Raw genomic sequence first — 24,099 nt, 5'->3', positions numbered from 1 at the left:
TTGGTTCGGCGGTATTGTGAGATGAAGCGGCCCGGACCGACATTACGCGTACGCTTACGCGAGACTGGTTTCACCGTTACGAGCACTCGTGCTTAAAGGTGGCTGGCGGGTGTCTGTCTCTCTCACTTTAGCTGAATCGAGTGTGGCTACGCCCGGTCCTTGCGAAGGTTAAAACAGCACCAACTTGACGAACTATCGTTGTGGTTTTTGATGCGTAGGTAAGAACGGTTCTTGCTAAGCCCGTAGCAGCCACGTAAAATTTGCAACAACAAAGTAGAGGACGTCTAACTTGTTTTTGCAGGGCATGTTGTGATGTGATATGGTCAAGACGTGATGCTATATTTTATTGTATGAGATGATCATGTTTTGTAACCGAAGTTATCGGCAACTGGCAGGAGCCATATGGTTGTCGCTTTATTGTATGAAATGCAAACGCCCTGTAATTGCTTTACTTTATCACTAAGCGGTAGCGATAGTCGTAGAAGCAATAGATGGCGTAACGACAATGATGCTACGATGGAGATCAAGGTGTCGCGCCGGTGACGATGGTGATCACGACGGTGCTTCGGAGATGGAGATCACAAGCACAAGATGATGATGGCCATATCATATCACTTATATTGATTGCATGTGATGTTTATCCTTTATGCATCTTATCTTGCTTTGATTGACGGTAGCATTTTAAGATGATCTCTCACTAAAATTATCAAGAAGTGTTCTCCCTGAGTATGCACCGTTGCCAAAGTTCGTCGTGCCCAGACACCACGTGATGATCGGGTGTGATAAGCTCTACGTCCATCTACAACGGGTGCAAGCCAGTTTTGCACACGCGGAATACTCAGGTTAAACTTGACGAGCCTAGCATATGCAGATATGGCCTCGGAACACGGAGACCGAAAGGTCGAGCGTGAATCATATAGTAGATATGATCAACATAGTGATGTTCACCATTGAAACTACTCCATCTCACGTGATGATCGGTTATGGTTTAGTTGATTTGGATCACGTGATCACTTAGATGACTAGAGAGATGTCTGTCTAAGTGGGAGTTCTTAAGTAATATGATTAATTGAACTTAAATTTATCATGAACTTAGTACCTGATAGTATTTTGCTTGTCTATGTTTGTTTGTAGATAGATGGCTCGTGCTGTTGTTCCGTTGAATTTTAATGCGTTCCTTGAGAAAGCAAAGTTGAAAGATGATGGTAGCAATTACACGGACTGGGTCCGTAACCTGAGGATTATCCTCATTGCTGCACAGAAAAGTTACGTCCTGGAAGCACCGCTGGGTGCCAGGCCTGCTGCTGATGCAACTGACGACGTTAAGAACGTCTGGCAGAGCAAAGCTGATGACTACTCTATAGTTCAGTGTGCCATGCTTTACGGCTTAGAACCGGGCCTTCAACGACGTTTTGAACGTCATGGAGCATATGAGATGTTCCAGGAGTTGAAGTTAATATTTCAAGCAAATGCCCGGATTGAGAGATATGAAGTCTCCAATAAGTTCTACAGCTGCAAGATGGAGGAGAATAGTTCTGTCAGTGAGCATATACTCAAAATGTCTGGGTATAATAATCACTTGATTCAACTGGGAGTTAATCTTCTGGATGATAGCGTCATTGACAGAATTCTCCAATCACTGCCACCAAGCTACAAGAGCTTTGTGATGAACTATAATATGCAAGGGATGAACAAGACTATTCCCGAGCTCTTCGCAATGCTAAAAGCTGCGGAGGTAGAAATCAAGAAGGAGCATCAAGTGTTGATGGTCAACAAGACCACTAGTTTCAAGAAAAAGGGCAAAGGGAAGAAGAAGGGGAACTTCAAAAAGAACGGCAAGCAAGTTGCTGCTCAAGAGAAGAAACCCAAGTCTGGACCTAAGCCTGAAACTGAGTGCTTCTACTGCAAGCAGACTGGTCACTGGAAGCGGAACTGCCCCAAGTATTTGGCGGATAAGAAGGATGGCAAAGTGAACAAAGGTATATGTGATATACATGTTATTGATGTGTACCTAACTAGAGCTCGTAGTAGCACCTGGGTATTTGATACTGGTTCTGTTGCTAATATTTGCAACTCGAAACAGGGACTACGGAATAAGCGAGCACTGGCCAAGGACGAGGTGACGATGCGCGTGGGAAACGGTTCCAAAGTCGATGTGATCGCGGTCGGCACGCTACCTCTACATCTACCTTCGGGATTAGTTTTAGACCTGAATAATTGTTATTTGGTGCCAGCGTTGAGCATGAACATTATATCTGGATCTTGTTTGATGCGAGACGGTTATTCATTTAAATCAGAGAATAATGGTTGTTCTATTTATATGAGTAATATCTTTTATGGTCATGCACCCTTGAAGAGTGGTCTATTTTTATTAAATCTCGATAGTAGTGATACACATATTCATAGTGTTGAAACCAAAAGATGCAGAGTTGATAATGATAGTGCAACTTATTTGTGGCACTGCCGTTTGGGTCATATCGGTGTAAAGCGCATGAAGAAACTCCATACTGATGGACTTTTGGAATCACTTGATTATGAATCACTTGGTACTTGCGAACCGTGCCTTATGGGCAAGATGACTAAAACGCCGTTCTCCGGAACTATGGAGCGAGCAACTGATTTGTTGGAAATCATACATACTGATGTTTGTGGCCCAATGAATGTTGAGGCTCGCGGCGGGTATCGTTATTTTCTCACCTTCACAGATGATTTGAGCAGATATGGGTATATCTACTTGATGAAACACAAGTCTGAAACATTTGAAAAGTTCAAAGAATTTCAGAGTGAAGTGGAAAATCATCGTAACAAGAAAATAAAGTTCCTACGATCTGATCGTGGAGGAGAATATTTGAGTTACGAGTTTGGCCTACACTTGAAACAATGTGGAATAGTTTCGCAACTCACGCCACCTGGAACACCACAACGAAATGGTGTGTCCGAACGTCGTAATCGTACTTTACTTGATATGGTGCGATCTATGATGTCTCTTACTGATTTACCGCTATCGTTTTGGGGTTATGCTTTAGAGACGGCCGCATTCACGTTAAATAGGGCACCATCAAAATCCGTTGAGACGACGCCTTATGAACTGTGGTTTGGCAAGAAACCAAATTTGTCGTTTCTTAAAGTTTGGGGCTGCGATGCTTATATGAAGAAACTTCAACCAGATAAGCTCGAACCTAAATCGGAGAAATGTGTCTTCATAGGATACCCAAAAGAGACTATTGGGTACACCTTCTATCACAGATCCGAAGGCAAGACATTCGTTGCTAAGAATGGATCCTTTCTAGAGAAGGAGTTTCTCTCGAAAGAAGTGAGTGGGAGGAAAGTAGAACTTGATGAGATAACTGTATCTACTCCCTTATTGGAAATTAGTTCATCACGAGAACCGGTTCCTGTGAAAACTACACCAACTAGTGAGGAAGCTAATGATAATGATCATGAAACTTCAGATCAAGTTTCTACTGAACCTCGTAGGTCTACCAGAGTAAGATCTGCACTAGAGTGGTACGGTAATCCTATTCTGGAAGTCATGTTACTTGACCATGATGAACCTACGAACTATGAGGAAGCGATGATGAGCCCAGATTCCGCAAAATGGCTAGAAGCCATGAAATCTGAGATGGGATCCATGTATGAAAACAAAGTATGGACTTTGGTTGACTTGCCCGATGATCGGCAAGCCATTGAGAATAAATGGATCTTTAAGAAGAAGACTGACGCTGATGGTAATATAACTGTCTATAAAGCTCAACTTGTTGCAAAAGGTTTTCGACAAGTTCAAGGGGTTGACTACGATGAGACTTTCTCACCCGTAGCGATGCTTAAGTCCGTCCGAATCATGTTAGCTATTGCTGCATTTCATGATTATGAAATTTGGCAAATGGATGTCAAGAACTGCATTCTTGAATGGATTTCTAGAAGAAGAGTTGTATATGATGCAGCCGGAAGGTTTTGTTGATCCAAAAGGTGCTGACAAAGTGTGCAAGCTCCAGCGTTCCATTTATGGACTGGTGCAAGCACCTCGGAGTTGGAATAAACGCTTTGATAGTGTGATCAAAGCATATGGTTTTATACAGACTTTTGGAGAAGCCTGTATTTACAAGAAAGTGAGTGGGAGCTCTGTAGCATTTCTAATTTTATATGTAGATGACATATTATTAATTGGAAATGATATAGAATTTCTAGATAGCATAAAGGGATACTTGAATAAAAGTTTTTCAATGAAAGACCTCGGTGAAGCTGCTTACATATTGGGCATCAAGATCTATAGAGATAGATCAAGACGCTTAATAGGACTTTCACAAAGCGCATACCTTGACAAAATTTTGAAAAAGTTCAAAATGGATCAGGCAAAGAAAGGATTCTTGCCTGTGCTACAAGGTGTGAAGTTGAGTCAAACTCAATGCCCGACCACAGCAGAAGATAGAGAGAAAATGAAAAATGTTCCCTATGCTTCAGCCATAGGCTCTATCATGTATGCAATGTTGTGTACCAGACCTGACGTATGCTTAGCAGTAAGCTTGGCAGGAAGGTACCAAAGTAATCCAGGAGTGGATCACTGGACAGCGGTCAAGAACATCCTGAAATACCTGAAAAGGACTACGGATATGTTTCTCGTATATGGAGGTGACAAAGAGCTAGTCGTAAACGGTTACGTCGATGCAAGCTTTGACACTGATCCGGACGATTCTAAATTGCAAACCGGATACGTGTTTTTATTAAACGGTGGAGCTGTAAGTTGGTGCAGTTCTAAACAAAGCATCGTAGCGGGATCAACATGTGAAGCGGAGTACATAGCTGCTTCAGAAGCAGCAAATGAAGGAGTCTGGATGAAGGAGTTCATTTCCGATCTAGGTGTCATACCTAGTGCATCGGGACCAATGAAGATCTTCTGTGACAATACTGGTGCAATTGCCTTGGCAAAGGAATCCAGATTTCACAAGAGGACCAAACACATCAAGAGACGCTTCAATTCCATTCGGGACCAAGTCCAAGTGGGAGACATAGAGATTTGCAAGATACATACGGATCTGAATGTTGCAGACCCGTTGACTAAGCCTCTCTCACGAGCAAAACATGATCAGCACCAAGACTCCATGGGTGTTAGAATCATTACTATGTAATCTAGATTATTGACTCTAGTGCAAGTGGGAGACTGAAGGAAATATGCCCTAGAGGCAATAATAAAGTTATTATTTATTTCCTCATATCATGGTAAATGTTTATTATTCATGCTAGAATTGTATTAACCGGAAACATGATACATGTGTGAATACATAGACAAACATAAGTCACTAGTATGCCTCTACTTGACTAGCTCATTAATCAAAGATGGTTATGTTTCCTAACCATAGACATGTGTTGTCATTTGATTAAGGGATCACATCATTAGGAGAATGATGTGATTGACATGACCCATTCCGTTAGCCTAGCACTTGATCGTTTAGTATATTGCTATTGCTTTCTTCATGACTTATACAAAGTTCTGCAACTATGAGATTATGCAACTCCCGTTTACCGGAAGAACACTTTGTGTGCTACCAAACGTCACAACGTAACTGGGTGATTATAAAGGTGCTCTACAGGTGTTTCCGAAGGTACATGTTGGGTTGGCATAATTCGAGATTAGGTTTTGTCACTCCGATTGTCGGAGAGGTATCTCTGGGCCCTCTCGGTAATACTCATCACCTAAGCCTTGCAAGCATTGTAACTAATGAGTTAGTTATAAGATGATGTATTACAGAACGAGTAAAGAGACTTGCCAGTAACGAGATTGAACTAGGTATTGGATACCGACGATCAAATCTCGGGCAAGTAACATACCGATGACAAAGGGAACAACGTATGTTGTTATGCGGTTTGACCGATAAAGGTCTTCGTAGAATATGTAGGAACCAATATGGGCATCCAGGTCCCGCTATTGGTTATTGACCGAGAATGGTTCTAGGTCATGTCTACATAGTTCTCGAACCCGTAGGGTCCGCACGCTTAACGTTACGATGACAGTTTTATTATGAGTTTATAAGTTTTGATGTACTGAAGTTTGTTCGGAGTCCCGGATGTGATCATGGACATGACGAGAAGTCTCGAAATGGTCGAGACATAAAGATTGATATATTGGACGACTATATTCGGACACCGGAAGTGTTCCGGGTCATTTCGGAGAAAACCGAAGTGCCGGAGGGGTTACCGGAACCCCCCGGGGAAGTATTGGGCCTTAGTGGGCCTGAGGGGAGAGAGAGGGCAGCAGCCCAGGAGGTGGCGCGCCCCCTCCCAAGGGGAGTCCGACTTGGACTAGGGGAGGGGGGCGCGGCCCCTCTTTCCCTCTCCCTCTCCCCCTCTTTCCTTCCCCCTTCCTCCTTCCTAGTTGGACTAGGAAAGGGGAGTCCTACTCCCACTAGGAGGAGGACTCCCCCCCTCCTTGGCGCGCCCCAAGGGCCGGCCGGCCTCCCCCCCTTGCTCCTTTATATACGGGGGCAAGGGGGCACCCCATAGACACACAAGTTGATCTACGGATCGTTCCTTAGCCGTGTGCGGTGCCCCCCTCCACCATATTCCACCTCGGTCATATCGTCGCGGAGTTTAGGCGAAGCCCTGCGCCGGTAGAACATCATCATCGTCACCACGCCGTCGTGCTGACGGAACTCATCTCCGGAGCTCGGCTGGATCGGAGGCGGAGATCGTCATCGAGCTGAACGTGTGCTGAACTCGGAGGCTCCGTACGTTCGGTGCTTGGATCGGTCGGATCGTGAAGACGTACGACTACATCAACTGCGTTGTGCTAACACTTCCGCTTACGGTCTACGAGGGTACGTGGACGAACACTCTCCCCTCTCGTTGCTATGCCATCACCATGATCTTGCGTGTGCGTAGGAAATTTTTTGAAATTACTAAGTTCCCCAACAACTACTCCCTCCTCGTCATGGTGGCCGCCGGGATGATGAAGATGGCCACCAGCGATGATTCCCCCCTTCGACAGGGTGCCGAAACAGGGTCTAGATTGGTTTTCGTGGATAAAGAGGCTTGCGGCGGCGGAATTTCTGATCTAGGGTTACCCCGAGGGTTTTTGGAATATTTGGGAATTTATAGGGCGAAGAAGGGGTGCGGGAGGCCACCGAGGTGGGCACAACCCACCTGGGCGCGCCTAGGCCCAAAGGCGCGTCCTGGTGGGTTGTGCCCCCCTCGAGGTACCCTCCAAGTGCTGCTTTGGCCCTTTGGATGTCTTCTGGTCCATAAAAAATCCACAAAAAGTTTCGCGGTGTTTGGACTCTGTTTGATATTGATTTCCTGCAATGTAAAAAACAAGCAAAAAACAGCAATTGGCACTAGGCACTGAGTCAATAAGTTAGTCCCAAAAAATGATATAAATTTGCTATAAAATAATTGTAAAACATTCAAGAATGATAATATAACAACATGAATACTTCATAAAAGATACGTTGGAGACGTATCAGCGTAGATCGCTGGTTGGGGTCGCTGGCCTCGGCCAGATCTGGGCGTGGCTGGTGGCTAGATGCGTTTGTGATGTCCAGTGACTGACATGGTCACTGTGTTGCAGACGGTGTGGTGGCGGGTACGGCCCGTTGACAACTGAGCGGATCTCGACGGGTTCTTATGATCACGCGGGATTCAACCCTGGTCTGGGTCCTTGACACCGCGGGAAACTCCAGGGGAAACCCTAGGCCTCATTGGGATCGACCGATGACGGTGCTTTTGTATCGTAGTCCTTTTGAGGACATCGTCTTTGGAGTTTGCTCAGGTGGAAGGGACTAGGTATGCCAGTGGCGTACGGACTGGTGGCTTGAGTGCCGATGAAAACCGCATCGACTTCGGTCATGGCAGATGATGGCGGCGACTCCGATGTCGTTTCCTTGTTGAGGCATCGTCGTTGCAGTTTGCATCATCAGGCTTCGTATGCTCTGGGGGAAACCCTAGATTTGGGTCTCCCAGATCGAACGATGACGGCGCCTTTGGTGTCGTTCACCCTCCTGGGGGCATCATTTTGGAGCAAGTGCTGGCTGGAGGGGAATAGAGGAGGAGTGGTATTCCATATGCTCTGGTGCATTTGTCTAGCAGTTTAGCATTGCGCAAGCCCCATATGCCCAACAAGATTAAGAGTGGATGCAATGAACTAGTTTTTTCACCTTTTCTATGAGAGTGGCTCCAATAAACACATACTCTCCTCCAACATACAATTTGATAAATTCATATAGGCTCTTCCATTACCATCTATAGTTTGACAAGCACTTCCAGTAGCATAGAGCGATTAACTTTCTGCATTACAAATGAAGACAGCAAAGCACCATAATAATTCATCAAAACAAACTATATAAGTCTGCCACTTCCCACTGCACAGGAAAGAACCCCCAACAGAATTAGAAATACAATGACAACAATCTTACCACTTTGTAGTTCATAGACTTGGTTTTGACAATGATGGTGTGAAGCCAAAGTACAACCGGAAACAGGCTGCAATGCATTCCTTCTTAAGTTCAGAAGTCTTGACCTCCAATGAAAAAACACCTGCACCCTGATCATCAGGCAACCCCTCTGCTCTGGTGCATTTTTATTCCACTGAGTTTCTTAAATCCCCGAGCAATAAGAATCCCTCTGCTGCACCCCCAGTTAAAAAGCAATATCCGTGAGGCAACCCCAAACACTTAACCTCTGCGCCCCATAAACAAATGGAAGGTTCACCCATTTGTTGAAAGGTATGACAGATGTAAAACAGGGTAAGATCATACAAAAGTAATGCCGACCACAAGGAACAAAGAGGTTCCAAAGCCGGCCAGAAGGAACATAAGTAACACCTAACATATTATTGCTAGACAAAGTCACCACAATTGGTCAATCTCCCAGTACAAACAACAACATGTCTCCTACATATTAGTGCTATAGAAAGTGACCTTGTTCAGAGCATGCCATGCTTAGCTAAGTCTCCGCTTTAGTTAGGGACGGGAACCATCAAGGGAGATGATGAGGAAAGCTCGAGGTAAGGATGTGAAGCGAAGTCGGTGAGGTTATAGCATAAAAAGGGCAACGGCAACGCTCAAAAACGAGATCTAATTAATTTATGTAATTAGTGAGTATACAAAAGAGAAAATTTCAGAAGATCGTAACGCTAAATAGATCATCACTACACACACTTGACACATTATACCATCCTCCAATTCTCCTCAAAGGCATCAGATGCATGGCCCGAATAAGAGACTCCAAAAGCGAAGTGAGCTTATCACTGCGTATAGCTTGAGAGTAAGTGGCACATGAGCTGCTCTCACTCATGCTTCAGGAGAGTCTCAGGGACATGTAATTACAGGTTTGAAGCAATTTACACACAAAAAACATCTGCATGCCTTACCATATTGGTTCCCTGTTGATTTTTGTTTGTCTAGTTTTAACTCTTGTTCTTCAAAGATAATGCATTCCTTCTTAAGCTCAGAAATCTTGACCTCCAGTGAAAAAAATCATCTGCACCCCAATCATCAGGCAACCCCTATGCTGCATTTTTGTCCCACTGAATTCCTCAAATCCCTGCAAGCAATAAGAATCCCTCAGCTGCACACATGGTCAGCTGTATCTGTGATGCAACCCTGTAACACTTAACAGCTAGGTGCCATTCACTGGAAGGTTTTACCCTTTTGTTGAAAGGTATGATAGATGTAGAACGGGGTAAGATCATAACAAAAGTAAGACGACCACAACAAAAGTAAAGCCTAACATTACAGACTGGACTACACACAACTACTAGCTGTTTCAGGATGTTGAATCAGCAGACGGCTCAGTGGGCAACCAGCCCAAGGAAAAAGAAAGCATACAGCAGGCCAAATGCCCTAGGGCATAACTTATTGAGCAGATTAAGTACAACAACAAGCGGCGATTCTCCCAGCACAACAAGAATGTGTCTCTGACAAATTATTGCTAGACAAAGCCACCACAATTGGTAATGACTACTCTCCCGGCACAACAGTATGTCTCTTACACACTAGTGTTATAGAAAGTGTCTGCTTAAATACGCTTAACAGATTACTATTTTCTGATAAATAGTATGGCACAACCAGCCAGCATATCCACAGCACCATCTTGACCATCCTTCAATTCCCAGATGCATGGCCCAGATAAAAGCCTCCAAAACCGAAGTGAGCTCATCCCTGCATATGTATTTAGTTACAACAATGCTATAAAAAATCTTTGATTCTGCGGTTTCAAGATAAGAATCTGCACAAAATTGATAAGTACAGTAAAGATATAAGACTAGAGGGACATAAGCTGTTCATTCCTGCTTGGAAAGTGTCAGAGCCATTTTACAAGTGTTTAGGAAGAGAACAATATCAAAAAGTAGGTGCAAAATTGAGAAATATGGTACATCTTAAGAGTAAAAGGCAACATGAGCTACTCCCATTCATGCTCCAGGATCGTCTCAGGGACATGTAAGTACAGTTTTGAAGAAAGTGAACAAAAAAAATTACATAGCATTTGAATGGTAAATATAGAGCCTCAATGCCCTCAAACAATAAATAACTGATGCACATGTTATGCTTCATGAATTGTGTAAAATGCTAAGAACAATAAATAACTGATGCACATGTTACACTTCAAGAATTGTGTAAAATACTAAGACCTAAAATTGTACCATAAGCCTAAGCCCAAGACATTTCCCCTCCTATATCTTTCCAAAGATATGTACTAGACATAGCCAATTTTTAAGCAGCCACACTATGAGATTTCAAACTTGTGAAGCCAAAATTAGAAGTCTCCTCCACAACATACCAAGCCAATAAATCAAGCCCACGACTAATAACTTGGAATCACGGCATTGGGTAGAAATAAATGCCTAAGACGGAGTAAAATATAGAGGAACTAAGATTTTAGCTCAGTAACAAGTAATATTATGACCACATAGGTATCTAGACTAGTCTCCATCCATTATTTGTGCAAGAATTTGTTCAAGCGTTGACAACTACAAAGATGCTTTACAGGTTTCATGTAGTCAAATACTAGGAGTTAGTCATCAAAATATTATTACGAAATAAGGATATAAGCAAAATTCGAGGATGTGTGTAATTAATAGGCTGGGCAATCATCAAGAATCTTAGACCATTGACTATCCACCTAAAGAAATAGAATATCACAAAACTAACTTGATATCAATGCTACATTTTATATGCATATGCTCTGCTGGTTAATGATGTGCATAAAGCACATACAATGAAGTTGGAATTTCATATACACCTATTATAATGGAGGACATCCAATGCATTTCTTCACACATCTATTTCAGAAAGTTGATGACTTGCGGCAGCTCTCAAGTTAATACAATACCAGAAACTCAAGTCTTCCATTGAAAATGGAGTGGAAACTGAGTTCAAGAATCAGATTTCATATTTCATGATACATTTTTTAATAGGCAAAGAATTGTGTATCATTTCATTGATATGTAGGAGAGAACTGTTACAACAAAGAAGAGAGAGGGGGAGGGGGCACCACACCACAGGCAACAAATCCCAAAGAATCGCCTAGCCCAAACTGAAGCAACGAAAGGCAAAGAGAAGGGACATAAGGCACGCAGACCGTGTCACGACCAACACAAGGAACCTCCGTCGCGCAGCCACCACTCCATCACAGACCGAAGGCAAGCGGGATGCCGGACCCGACCGTGCCGAAGGACGGAGGAGAAAGGCCTGGAGGAAGCGGGCGATGTCATACATTGAGCCCTGGATGCCCACACCCTGGGGAGCATCCAAAGACCAAGTACAACGTCCAACATCACATTCAACACCGGGGACTTCCGCGACCACCCAAGACAAAACCTTCACGAAGAGGGCGCCCGCTGTGACGCCGCCGTTGTCCCCTTCATGAAGGTGTTGTCTTGGGTGTCCAATTCACCTTTTCTCACTGTTCAAAATATCAGCCGATATTTAAGTTAATAGGCCAGTTAATCCTGATTCCATAGGTCACGGATGCGATAACAGCATATCCTTCGCGTTAACTGGTCTAGCGAATTAACTGGCTGTCAGGCCGATTAATCGGCTATAAGGCCGATTTATCCCACTGGGCCGATTAACTGGAGAGAGAAATTTGGGCACAAAACTTTGGCTCATTCCCTCCTTTACCCCAAAACTGGGTGTTTAGGTCACAGCTTGTTCCCTCCTTCCTCGCTCTCCCCTCCCCTCCCGTAGTAGTAACCCTCGTTGGAGGAGGCTGGAGCAGCCGCCGCCACCCCACTCTCCAAGCAGCAGCCGCACCGAGTCTTCTCAAACTCTCCGCCCCTCCTTCTCCTGCTCTGTGCTATATGCTGCTGCTACTACTACTGCTTCTTATATTCTGCTGCTGCTGCTTATTGTCTAATGTGGGGTATTTGACTGTTTGTTGATATGTGGCAATCTGTGGCTGCTTCTAGTGCTGCAAATGCTCCATCTTTGAAGCGAAATTCGATGATATGAGGGTGGGAGTTTGGAGTCTTGTATGATCCTGATGACTTACAAAGGGTGATATTCACCTGTGTACAATAGCATATTTGGGCATTTAGTACATTGCATGTTCCTTTGTAGCTAAGATACATAGATATAGCCCCCAATTAACCTACGAATAAATGGGTTACCGATAAATTCAGTTAATAGGCTGATTCCCTGATTAATCCCTACTCCTCACCCGACCGAGCAGCTACAAGTTACCGATATCCTGAACATTGCCTTTTCTATAACATTAGTAGCCAGGATGAATACTGAGAATGGAAAACTCCATCCTGTGTGTGTCCAGCACAAGCAGCAGAACCGCCGCCGCGGCCGTTGTCACCTTAATGTTATAGAAAAGGTGAATTGACTAGAGGCTCTAATCAAGGATGAGATTAGCTTCAATAGGCTGAATTGGACACCAAGATCAGCAATATTAGACCCAGTTTGGTCCAGCACTTGACCAGAGGAGCTCAAATGGAAGGACCAAAATGAATTGGCTTACCTCAGGGGATCTGGATGGGAAAACCCAGGCAAGACAGATTTTAAAACAGCCTAAGTAGACTTTGCACAGCTGATGGTGATGGGCACTCATTGTCGGATAAAAGTGGGACTAAACACCAAAAAATGGGTGCCCTTTATATTTTTATATGGAAAACATTATTTCTGCACCTCAAAAAATTCTGAAAAAAAGTGTATATATATGTGTGTGGTATGTACACACAAATTTCATCAAAATATATCTTTATATGTGGTTTATAAACAAGAAGAATACATAGATCAACATAGGTCTTTTTCTTGTTGTATTTGGTCCGGAGTTTGTCTTTTTTTTTGTATCCTACAAATTATCGTATTACTTAATAAAACTTTGCAGATCCATAGAGAACAAGTATATGTATTCATATAATATTTAAAAGACATTTCCTTTAAAGAAAATTCAGGCTCACTGGAGCCCGGTATCCAAAACGCCACACATGACTAAACAGTTGCATGTCTCTTACCAGATTATGTCCAGTTTTATTCTTGTTTTCAAAGATAATATTATAGCTGAAACTTATAGAATGGTGGGACATTCCAGAATAGTACCAAGGATAAATGACTTTCCTAGTACGTGAGTTATTTTCTTTACGTGTACAGATACATGGAAATGTTAATCAGGACAGAAACAAACCATGACTACCTTCCATAGTTTGAAAAGTACTTCTAGAAGCATAGAGTGATTAACTTCCTACATTACAACTTAGGACAGCAAGGCACCATAATTCATAAATACTAAGCCTATCACTTCCCATTTCACATGAGAGAATCCCCAACAGAATAAAAAGTGTGACAGCAGGCTTACCGCTTTGTAGTTCATAGACTCGGTGTTGACAATGATGGTGGGAAGCCGAAGTAAGACTGAAAACAAAAGACAGTGACGTTTGTTGCTCTACAGACCTTCTTAAGTTGAGAAGTCTTGACCTCCAGCGAAAAAACATCTGCACCCCAATCATCCGGCTGAGTTTTCCCAATCCCTCCAGCTCCAAGGAATAAGAACCCCTCAGCTGCACCCACAGTATAATAACAATATCCGCGAGGCAACTCCATAACATTTAACAGCTGCCATTCACTGGAAGATTCTCCTTTTTGTCGAAAGGTATGATAGATGTAAAATGGGGTAAGATTGTAAGGACCACCGGTGAGATCAAACGGGGTAGATTCAAAAGGATCACCGACAAGATTAAACACTTCAAGGGCTCCTTTTCTATCCTCGACAACAGTAGGCATGCATCTGATGTGTTCAGGCTGACCTATAAACTTCATATAGTAGGCAGGATGATGAATACTGAGAGTGGAAAACGCCATCCTGTGTGTGTCCAGCACAAGCAGCTTGTGCTCCCAATCCAAGGACCAGTAGAAGCAGCCGCGAAAGTAGTTAAAACAGGAGAACAATCTCCTGAAGGGGTCAACTACGCCCAAAGAACTCCAGCTGGTAGTCGCAGCTATACACCATTGTCCCGTGACAGAAGAGAAGATGAATGTGACCAACTTGCTTCTGTAATATGCCAGACAGATCACCTTGAGCGATGTCTCATCTTCATTCTCGCGAATGGGAATGAGGAAATGCCGCAATTCATCGAGGCGCTCTTGCTCGATCGTCATATCCTCAGGAATGGGTGGGAGCAGCAGGTACCTCCGCGACAGGGGGTCGCACACCGCCAGGTCTGTGAAGAAAGTGTGAGCTCCAGACCGGCGGTGCTCGAGGAGGACGCGGCCGTCGCGGACGTCGCAGGGAGACCAGATTGTGTGATTTTTACCGAGTGGCTTTGGGACGAAGGAGTAGGTGAAATCAGCCCCTTGGACAAGAGCACGGGAGAGCGGGGCGGAAGGGTGGGGCGCCTCGGTGGGCACGAAGACACCTTCGTCGTCGATGATGCCGAGGAGGGGAGGCGGGTGGAGTTTGCGGAAGCGGCGGAGGAAAGAGCGCTCGGTGATGATGCGGCGGAAGGCGGCGCAGGCGAGGGAGGCGCGGGCGAGCGCCGCCGGTGTGGGCAGGCGGAGGAATATATCCTCCAGGTTCACATCCGGAAGGGCCAGGAGCGAGGACGGTGTCGGACATTCGGCGACTGGCGGCGTCGGCGAGGCCATGGCCGGGGCAATTGGCGGCGCCGGCGAGGACATGACGGGCAGCCGTTCGGCCGCCGGCAGGGTGGAGAGGGTGGGGATCGGTGGTTAGGTTTTGGTCGGCAGGGGAGTGAGTTTCTTTTTTCCTTCGACTCGAAGGGAGCAGTGAGCTTGGGGTGCTGTGAGCCTGTGATGTGACTGAGCGAGCGGCGACAATAGATTATGCATAATCTTGTCTAATTTAACACTACAAGTGTATGCATAGTTGCACACAATCGATCATAGAACTCCTCGAAAAAAGTTGCATAACCAAAAGAAATGGGTATTTAAAGGTAGCATCACCGCTAGCGCGGCAGCCGCATCAGCAGTGATCAAGGCGAGTCTGGATTGAGGCAGAACCGCCGGTTACCTGCAGAGCGCGGTGGTGAACGTGAGAGAGGAGATGAAAAGCTCACGCGAGTGAGTGGTTATGATTAGGGATGGTAGGGTGGGTGTCCGTTATAATCCAAGGCGTTTAGAGGGAATGCTTTATTTAAGCTAAAGGCGGAAGGGATAGAGAGCACCAGCGTAGCCATATTGAGCAAGTCATGGGTGCGCCGAAGGAAGAAGATGAAGCGGGAACAAGAAAGGACGCGGACCGTTTGATCTTGATCTAGCGGACCACATGAGGTACTTTTTGAAACGTCGTGATATAAATAAATCCTTGTGGTTTGGAAACTTTTGAAGTGAAGACATTTTATACAAACAAAATATACTTGTTTATTATCAAAATCAATGGGGAAAATGGTAGGAACGAAACACCATGAGTACCCTTGCCTAGTTTTTCTATATTTTTTTTTAATTTTCATATTTAATTAACAAAAATGTTATGAAGCTGACATTTCTATTAACGTTTTTAGGGAACACTCTATGGTACATGTAACCTTGATTGTGATAATCCCCGTGGGCGCACGGTTCACTCCCATTGACCATTCCAATCGAACAACGCAAACGTTCCCTCTCATCCATCCTCCCGGGAGAACGGCCCCATGTGTAGCATGACATGACACTCACTTATGATGTATGATGTAGCATGACAATTACTAAAAACATGGTAACCTATTTGCATATACTAGTAGAAAAAGCCCCATTCGCCCCGATTGGTAAGGGCCTTTTGTCCCGGTTATTGAACCGGGACTAAAGGGTCGTTTCTAATGCCCTAGATCTTTAGTCCCGGTTCGAACACGAACCGGGACAGATGGGCCTCCACGTGGCCGATGCACCGAGCCCAGACAAGAGGGCCTTTGGTCCCGGTTGGTGGCATCTCTTATGTCTGTACTTGATCGACGCTACGTATTATACATAGAGAGGCCCTCGACACGCTAGCTAGTAAGAAAATGAAGGAAGCCATTAAGTACAGAAGTTCGTCATGCATACCGAGAGAAGTGATCGATCGACCTCTTCTTCTCCGAGAGATTGGTTGAACAACAAGTTTTCGTATTATCTATCTGACGCTACTGGCTACATACATATACAATATGTAAGATTTCTTACAATCCCCTAGCAATTGAAATCAACTTCCACATGGTATTCTCCGACTTTATTGATGACGTGGTCAAGAAAGAATCCCGCCAATTCCTCTTGAATTGCTTTCATGCGATCTTGTGGTAGGAGTTCATTCCGCATCTGCCACGTCTAATTTGAAGAAGGGGGTTAATACATATATATGAATGAAAATCAACAGAAATGATGGTGTAATAAAATGAAATTGTGAATATTATTGCTTACGCACTTCATATTGTCTTTTAGAGTAGCCCCGCTTATTTTTGTTAGTCGCGTTGTAGATGAACTCGCACACGTAGTATCCACAGTAATCATTCTCTTATTCCTGCCACGAGCACTTTACGAGAAACAGAGGTCAATCAAACTGATAATGAAGCATTATAAATGGCATTGATGAAAGTATAGCTATAGAATCAACGGGAGATGCGCGCAACTAGCTAGCTAGTAGTACTTACTTTCGGGTATGTATATCGCAGCTCCTTCAACAGTCCCGGAGCTTCTGCGGTGAACTGTTTCCAAACCCTGTAAGACAAAGAAAATAATAATTATTACTTGAGATATCAGGAAATAAACAAAAAGTTGCCGATATGGTGTGATAATGATCGATTGAACTTACTTGTTGAGCATTTTAGTCATGTCCGCATAGGTTTCGGGATCTTTTCGTCTCGAGTCTAAGACGGTTACTAGTCCCTGCTCAAGCTTAATCTCCAGAAGAACATAGTGGAAGCTGTGCACGCATGCATAACTCATCAATTAATTACTATAACCTCGCTCGAGTAATAAGGGAAACCGAATATGCACACGACAGTAACACTCAGTCGAAGTTGTAAGGAAAGAGTATTAAATCTTTGTTTTGATTTTTGATCAACGATTGTAGCAAGTTGGCCTCGGCCTCTTCGGCGTTCTTTGTAACCAGAAATTCATCTATGATATTTGTGTTAATGAACCCAATATCATACATTTCTTGTTTTCTGCACTCGACGATCTTCAATCTGCATAATATAGTGAGGATAATTAATTATAAATACATGCAATGAAAGAGCTGAGCTATATATAGAGACTTAATGATAGAAATAGTACTTACAGGCAGTAGCAAAAGACCGTTAATTTATCGAGGGCCTTTTGATTGAAGAACTCAAGGTACTCCTCTGAGACGTGTTTCCAACCAACTGCTGAAAGTCCTGATGTGTTCACATGTAATCCAGTCGTCGCACTGCTCCGGGTGTTTGGAGCGCAGACTGTTCTTGTGTTCATCGACATACGGGGTCACCAAGGTAGAGTTCTGTAGAACTGTGTAGTGTGCTTGAGACCAAGAATATCCGTCCCTGCATATTATTGAGTCCCCTCCAAGCATGCCTTTTCCAGTCAGTCTCCCCTCATACCGCGATTTAGGTAGACCTATCTTCTTAAGGTCAGGAATGAAGTCAACACAAAACCCAATGACATCCTCTGTTTGATGGCCCATGGAGATGCTTCCTTCTGGCCTAGCACGGTTACGGACATATTTCTTTAGGACTCCCATGAACCTCTCAAAGGGGAACATATTGTATAGAAATACGGGCCCCAGAATGACAATCTCGTCGACTAGATGAACTAGGACGTGCATCATGATATTGAAGAAGGATGGTGGGAACACCAGATCGAAACTGACAAGACATTGCACCACATCACTCCTTAGCCTTGGTACGATTTCTGGATCGATCACCTTCTGAGATATTGCATTGAGGAATGCACATAGCTTCACAATGGCTAATCGGACGTTTTCCGATAGAAGCCCCCTCAATGCAACCGGAAGCAGTTGTGTCATAATCACGTGGCAGTCATGAGACTTTAGGTTCTGGAACCTTTTCTCTAGCATATTTATTATTCCCTTTATATTCGACGAGAAGCCAGTCGGGACCTTCATACTGAGCAGGCATTCAAAGAAGATTTCTTTCTCTTCTTTCGTAGGAGTGTAGCTGGCAGGACCTTCATACTGCTTCGGAGGCATGCCGTCTTTTTCGTGCAAGCGTTGCAGGTCCTCCCGTGCCTCAGGTGTATCTTTTGTCTTCCCATATATGCCCAAGAAGCCTAGCAGGTTCACGCAAAGGTTCTTCGTCACGTGCATCACGTCGATTGAAGAGCGGACCTCTAGGTCTTTCCAGTAGGGTAGGTCCCAAAATATAGATTTCTTCTTCCACATGGGTGTGTGTCCCTCAGCGTCATTCGGAACAGCTAGTCTGCCGGGACCTTTTCCAAAGATTACGTGTAAATCATTGACCATAGCAAGTACGTGATCACCGGTACGCATGGCGGGCTTCTTCCGGTGATCTGCCTCACGTTTGAAATGCTTGCCTTTCTTTCGACATTGATGGTTGGTTAGAAGAAATCGACGATGGCCCAGGTACACATTCTTCCTGCATTTGTCTAGGTATATACTTTCATTGTCATCTAAATAGTGTGTGCATGCATGGTATCCCTTGTTTGTCTGTCCTGAAAGATTACTGAGAGCGGGCCAATCATTGATGGTTACAAACAGCAACGCGCGCAGGTTAAATTCATCTTGTTTGTGCTCATCCCAAATACGTACAACGTTTCCATTCCACAGTTGTAAAAGTTCTTCAACTAATGGCCTTAGGTACACATCAATGTCGTTGCCGGGTTGCTTAGGGCCTTGGATGAGAACTGGCATCATATTGAACTTCCGCTTCATGCACATCCAAGGAGGAAGGTTATACATACATAGAGTCACGGGCCAGGTGTTGTGATTGCTGCTTTGCTCCCCGAAAGGATTAATGCCATCCGCGCTTAAACCAAACCATACGTTACTTGGGTCACCTGCAAACTCAGTCCAGTACTTTCTCTCGATTTTTCTCCACCGCGACCCGTCAGCGGGTGCTCTCAACTTCCCGTCTTTCTTACGGTCCTCACTATGCCATCGCATCAACTTGGCATGCTCTTTGTTTCTGAACAGACGTTTCAACCGTGGTATTATAGGAGCATACCACATCACCTTCGCAGGAACCCTCTTCCTGGGGAGCTCGCCGTCAACATCACCAGGGTCATCTCGTCTGATCTTATACCGCAATAAACCACATACCGGGCATGCGTTCAAATCCTTGTACGCACCGCGGTAGAGGATGCAGTCATTAGGGCATGCATGTATCTTCTGCACCTCCAATCCTAGAGGGCATACGACCTTCTTTGTTGCGTATGTACTGTCGGGCAATTCGTTATCCTTTGGAAGCTTGTTCTTTAATATTTTCAGTAGCTTCTCAAATCCTTTGTCAGGCACAGCATTCTCTACCTTCCACTGCAGCAATTCCAGTACGGTACCGAGCTTTGTGTTGCCATCTTCGCAATTGGGGTACAACCCTTTTTTGTGATCCTCTAAAATGCGATCGAACTTCAGCTTCTCCTTTTGACTTTCGCATTGCGTCCTTGCATCGACAATGACCCGGCGGAGATCATCATCATCAGGCACATCGTCTGGTTCCTCTTGATCTTCAACAACTTCCCCCGTTGCAGCATCATTGGGCACATCATCTGGTTCCTCTTGATCTTCAGCAGCTTCCCCCGTTGCAGCATCACCGTATTCAGGGGGCACATAGTTGTCATCGTCCTCTTCTTCTTCGCCGTCTTCCATCATAACCCCTATTTCTCCGTGCCTCGTCCAAACATTATAGTGTGGCATGAAACCATTGTAAAGCAGGTGGGTGTGAAGGATTTTCCGGTCAGAGTAAGAATTCATATTCCCACATTTAGGGCATGGACAACACATAAAACCATTCTGCTTGTTTGCCTCAGCCACTTCGAGAAAATCATGCACGCCCTTAATGTACTCGAAGGTGTGTCTGTCATCGTACATCCATTGCCGGTTCATCTGCGTGCATTATATATAATTAAGTGTGTCAAAAACCATTACAGAACATCATGAATAGATAATTAAGTGACCAAATTAATAGAAGTTCATCATCACATTAAAACCAAAGTACATAAATAGTTCTCATCTAACAACATAAAGCTCTCCAGAGCATCTAAATTAATTAAACCATACATTGAAACTATGTAAAACATTTCAATGCGAAAACAAATGCGATCATAGACAAATCTCGCGAAAAATAGAGTTCGGAGACCGTGCTTCGAGAGGAGAAAGCTTAACTAGTGTGGTTCGGGCATTTCATCGAACACCTCATGTGCATAGGAGGTGAGCTAGAGCACCACAAAGCCCTCCCCTTCCCGGCCAGAGAAAAACAGAGCAGTGGAGTGCTGTGCTCGCGGGCGAGGGGTATATATAGGCACCTCAATGGTCCCGGTTCATGGCACGAACCGGGACTAAAGGGCAGCCTGTTGTCCCGGTTCAAGCCACCAACCGGGACCAATGGTGGTGGGCCAAGAGCCAGGCCCATTGGTCCCGGTTCGTCCCACCAACTGGGACCAAAAGGTCTAGACGAACTAGGACCAATGGCCCACGTGGCCCGGCCAGCCCCTTGGGCTCACGAACCGGGACCAATGCCCCCATGGGTCTCGGTTCTGGACTGAACCTAGACTAATGGGCTGACCCGGCCTAATCCAAAGCCCTCTTTTCTACTAGTGATAGCATGGCAATTTGTAATGTCGTAGGATGACAAATTGTTGGAGATGCATGTCAACTTTCTCTATTGTATTCAAATATTAAAATTGCAGGCAAAATTAGCACTATCATGGCCGGAGAGTCTCCACACGACGCAATCCTCATTTTTTTCGTGATCTACCACTACGGGAGATCGCTACACGAAATATCACTAATGGCTTAGTGGTTGCTACAATTTTGCTAGAACGGCTGAGATTCCATTTGAGCGGGCCGAAACAGAGCCCGAACAAATCTCTTTCATTTAGGGTGTAGTAAGACCAAGCTCATGAGCTTATTATCCTAGGTCGTAACAAAATAGTTGATAGTGATAGGATTCCTTTGTTGGTGTCCTCATGCCCCCCTCCCCCCGGTTGTGATGGTATGGGGATGTCAAAAGGAAAGGGATGGAGTTTTTCTCGCTTTTGGCGTAGCAGGCCTCCTACTGATAGAACAACTCGTTCAAAATCCTATCTTCATTCTATCCTCTTCCCTCCCGTCTGAAGTTTACGACGATTGTTGTGGAGCAGGCAAGAACTGATAAGGGAACTGAGGTTGTTGTGGCGACTACCCCATGGGTTGGTACGGATTATTCCATCCACCAGGCGGATAACTAGCAAACATCTGTCTAGGAGGCACCATGGGAGTAGGATGCACTATAGGTACAATTGGAGGCTTTGAGTAGATAGAAATCGGCAGTGCTTGAGGGATCTGGGGGGCGAACCGGCTGATTCTGATTGTTAGAACACACCTGAGTATTGGGATTGGGAGCAGTAGGCCTACCAGTTTCATTGTAGCCTCTACCTGCGGCATATCTGCCCCTTCACGCGAGCTCTGATCTCTCCCACCTCCAGCCATACCTTTAACAATAGCAGCAAAGGGGATTTTCCCAATCCTCCTAGCCTAACAATCTCTAGATAAGCTGAATTGCTTGGGGCCCAACAATCTCTAAAGAAGCTGAATTGCTTGGGAACAGGAAGGTGATCAGCACTACCTACAGGATAGTAGTCCTCGACAGTGAACTCTTCATGAAGGAATAGATCCTTCCTAACCCAGACAAGTAATGGTGGTAGAATCTTGCGGCGGCGAACCCTAGCTCGTGGTCAATTTGGGGAATCCTCCACGGCACTAGGGCGCCCCAAGGAAGGCGGCCGGGCGGAAACCACCTTCTTCGATGGCGAACCCGAGGAGTGGCGGCGGGTGGAGGGCGCGGCACCGGAGGAGGAATGAGCGCGCGGTGATGATGCGACGGAAGGAGGCATAGGCGGTGGAGGCGCGGGCGAGCACGGTCGGTGTGGGAAGGCGGAGGAAGATCTCCTCCAGGATCTCTTCGACGAGGTGCGGCGCTACCTGGGCCATGGCGGGGGGCACCGCCGGGGCGGGGGAGGAAGTGGATCGTCAGGGTTAGGTTCTGGTCGGAATTACCGGCGGGCGGGGGAATGAGCGTCCGGGTGTTTTGAGTTTTTGGCACGCAAAATTCTTTTTGGGCCAAAGGAACGATGCCACTACTTAGGGCCCGTTCTGATGTTCTCCTACTCCACACTTCTAAAAATTCTGCCCGATCCCTCAAAAATAAAATCTGCCCGAAGCCAGCCCGAATGGTGGTATAGCTTCACGAAGTTGAAATCCAGGAAGCCATGATGGGCTGTGGTTCATTGTTTCGAAGAGACCGATTTCCAGCTTCCTATTTTTGTGAATCTGAAGCGACCGATTCCCAGCTTCCCATTTTATTCTATATATGGGCTAATTTCATACCATACATTGCAATTCTACAAGGTTTCTCGATGTTGCTAAAAAAACAAGATTTCTTGATCGATGCAATTCTACAGGGTTTCTAGCAAGACCCTGCGTTCTCTCTTACAAAAAGATGCTAGCATAGAACAATTCTTTCTTCGAAATTATTAGTTATGGGATACCCTTCGCGAAGGTCACCATACATCACTGCCCAACATGACAAGTGGTGTGACGAAACACGATCAGGGTGCACTTCGCGTTTGACATGTGACAAAAAGATTTTGTCGCATATCTTTTTTTCCTTTTTCCTTTCTAGATTGATTGTGCTCCACCGTAGGGGAGCACACCCGTGCTTTCAGAGAGAACACATGTGTGCTTCGTGTAGAAGCACATGCCTTTTTTCCCTTTTGTGGTTTCGATGAGCTCAAACCATGGGAGCACACTTGTGCTATATGTGGGAGCACATATGTGCTTCGTGCGGGAGTACACCTTATTCTCGTTTTTGGGTTTGATGTGCTGAACACACATGGAGCACACATGTGTTGTCTATGTGAGCACATGAGTGATTCTCACATGATAACACCTACCCTTTTCCTCTTCGGGTTGGTAGTGATTCATCGCGTGGAGCACAACTTTACTCTACAAGAGAGCACACATTTATTCTCAATTAAATGTCATTAAGAACACGATCCAACATCTAAAACATAAGAAATCGAAAATGAAAATTCCAACAATATATATGGAAACAAAAAAGCAATCATATTTGCCCATTCATTTTATATTAGTGGGTGCCCAAAATATGGCCATGTAAGTCTTGCTTTTTCTAAATGCATTTATGTGTTTCAAAAGTTGCATAATACAATTCACAGTGTCTTCGCATTATGACACAATGGGTGTGACCATAGGAGTCTGTTAGATTTTGTATGCGTCTACTGATCAGACAGAAAAAATGACAGCTTAACAATTTCAAAAGGAAAAGGTTGGGAGAGCTAGATACAAAATAAAGAAAAACTTAGTCTGTGAGTTCAAACTTTTTGTGAGAATTCCTCCATATTATCGTGTTAAATTAAATTCCTCCAAATATTTATGGATTCAGCCGCTCCATGGGTATCTTACAGAATTCACACGACTACATCTTCATAAAGAAAGTAATTCATATGGATAGAAACACTGCAAAAT

General features: G+C 44.7%; 1 protein-coding gene across 3 annotated transcripts; it reads right to left on the bottom strand.

The window, feature by feature from the left end:
- Positions 1-9,819: 9,819 nt before the first annotated feature.
- LOC123136171 (uncharacterized) lies at positions 9,820-15,268 on the bottom strand. 3 transcript variants are annotated; one of them, XM_044555491.1, is made up of 2 exons: positions 13,890-15,268; positions 9,820-10,151 (listed from the first exon to the last, which is right to left on the bottom strand). In XM_044555491.1, the coding sequence occupies exons 1-2, from the start codon at positions 15,111-15,113 to the stop codon at positions 10,146-10,148; spliced, it is 1,230 nt and encodes a 409-aa protein (XP_044411426.1). In that variant the 5' UTR covers positions 15,114-15,268; the 3' UTR covers positions 9,820-10,145. The 3 variants fall into 3 exon arrangements, with proteins under 3 accessions (XP_044411426.1, XP_044411424.1, XP_044411425.1); XM_044555489.1 differs by having other exon boundaries at positions 13,795-15,265; XM_044555490.1 differs by lacking the exon at positions 9,820-10,151 and adding an exon at positions 10,158-12,499 and having other exon boundaries at positions 13,795-15,267.
- Between the last annotated feature and the right edge of the window lie 8,831 nt (positions 15,269-24,099).

This window comes from Triticum aestivum, chromosome 6B, assembly GCF_018294505.1.
Source record: "Triticum aestivum cultivar Chinese Spring chromosome 6B, IWGSC CS RefSeq v2.1, whole genome shotgun sequence".
Classification (NCBI taxonomy): domain Eukaryota; kingdom Viridiplantae; phylum Streptophyta; class Magnoliopsida; order Poales; family Poaceae; genus Triticum; species Triticum aestivum.
This window is presented reverse-complemented; position numbering and strand designations above follow the sequence as displayed.

Excerpts from the sequence above, each read along its gene's own strand:
- LOC123136171 (XM_044555490.1), bottom strand. The coding sequence starts at position 15,113 with ATGTCCTCGCCGGCGCCGCCAATTGCCCCGGCCATGGCCTCGCCGACG.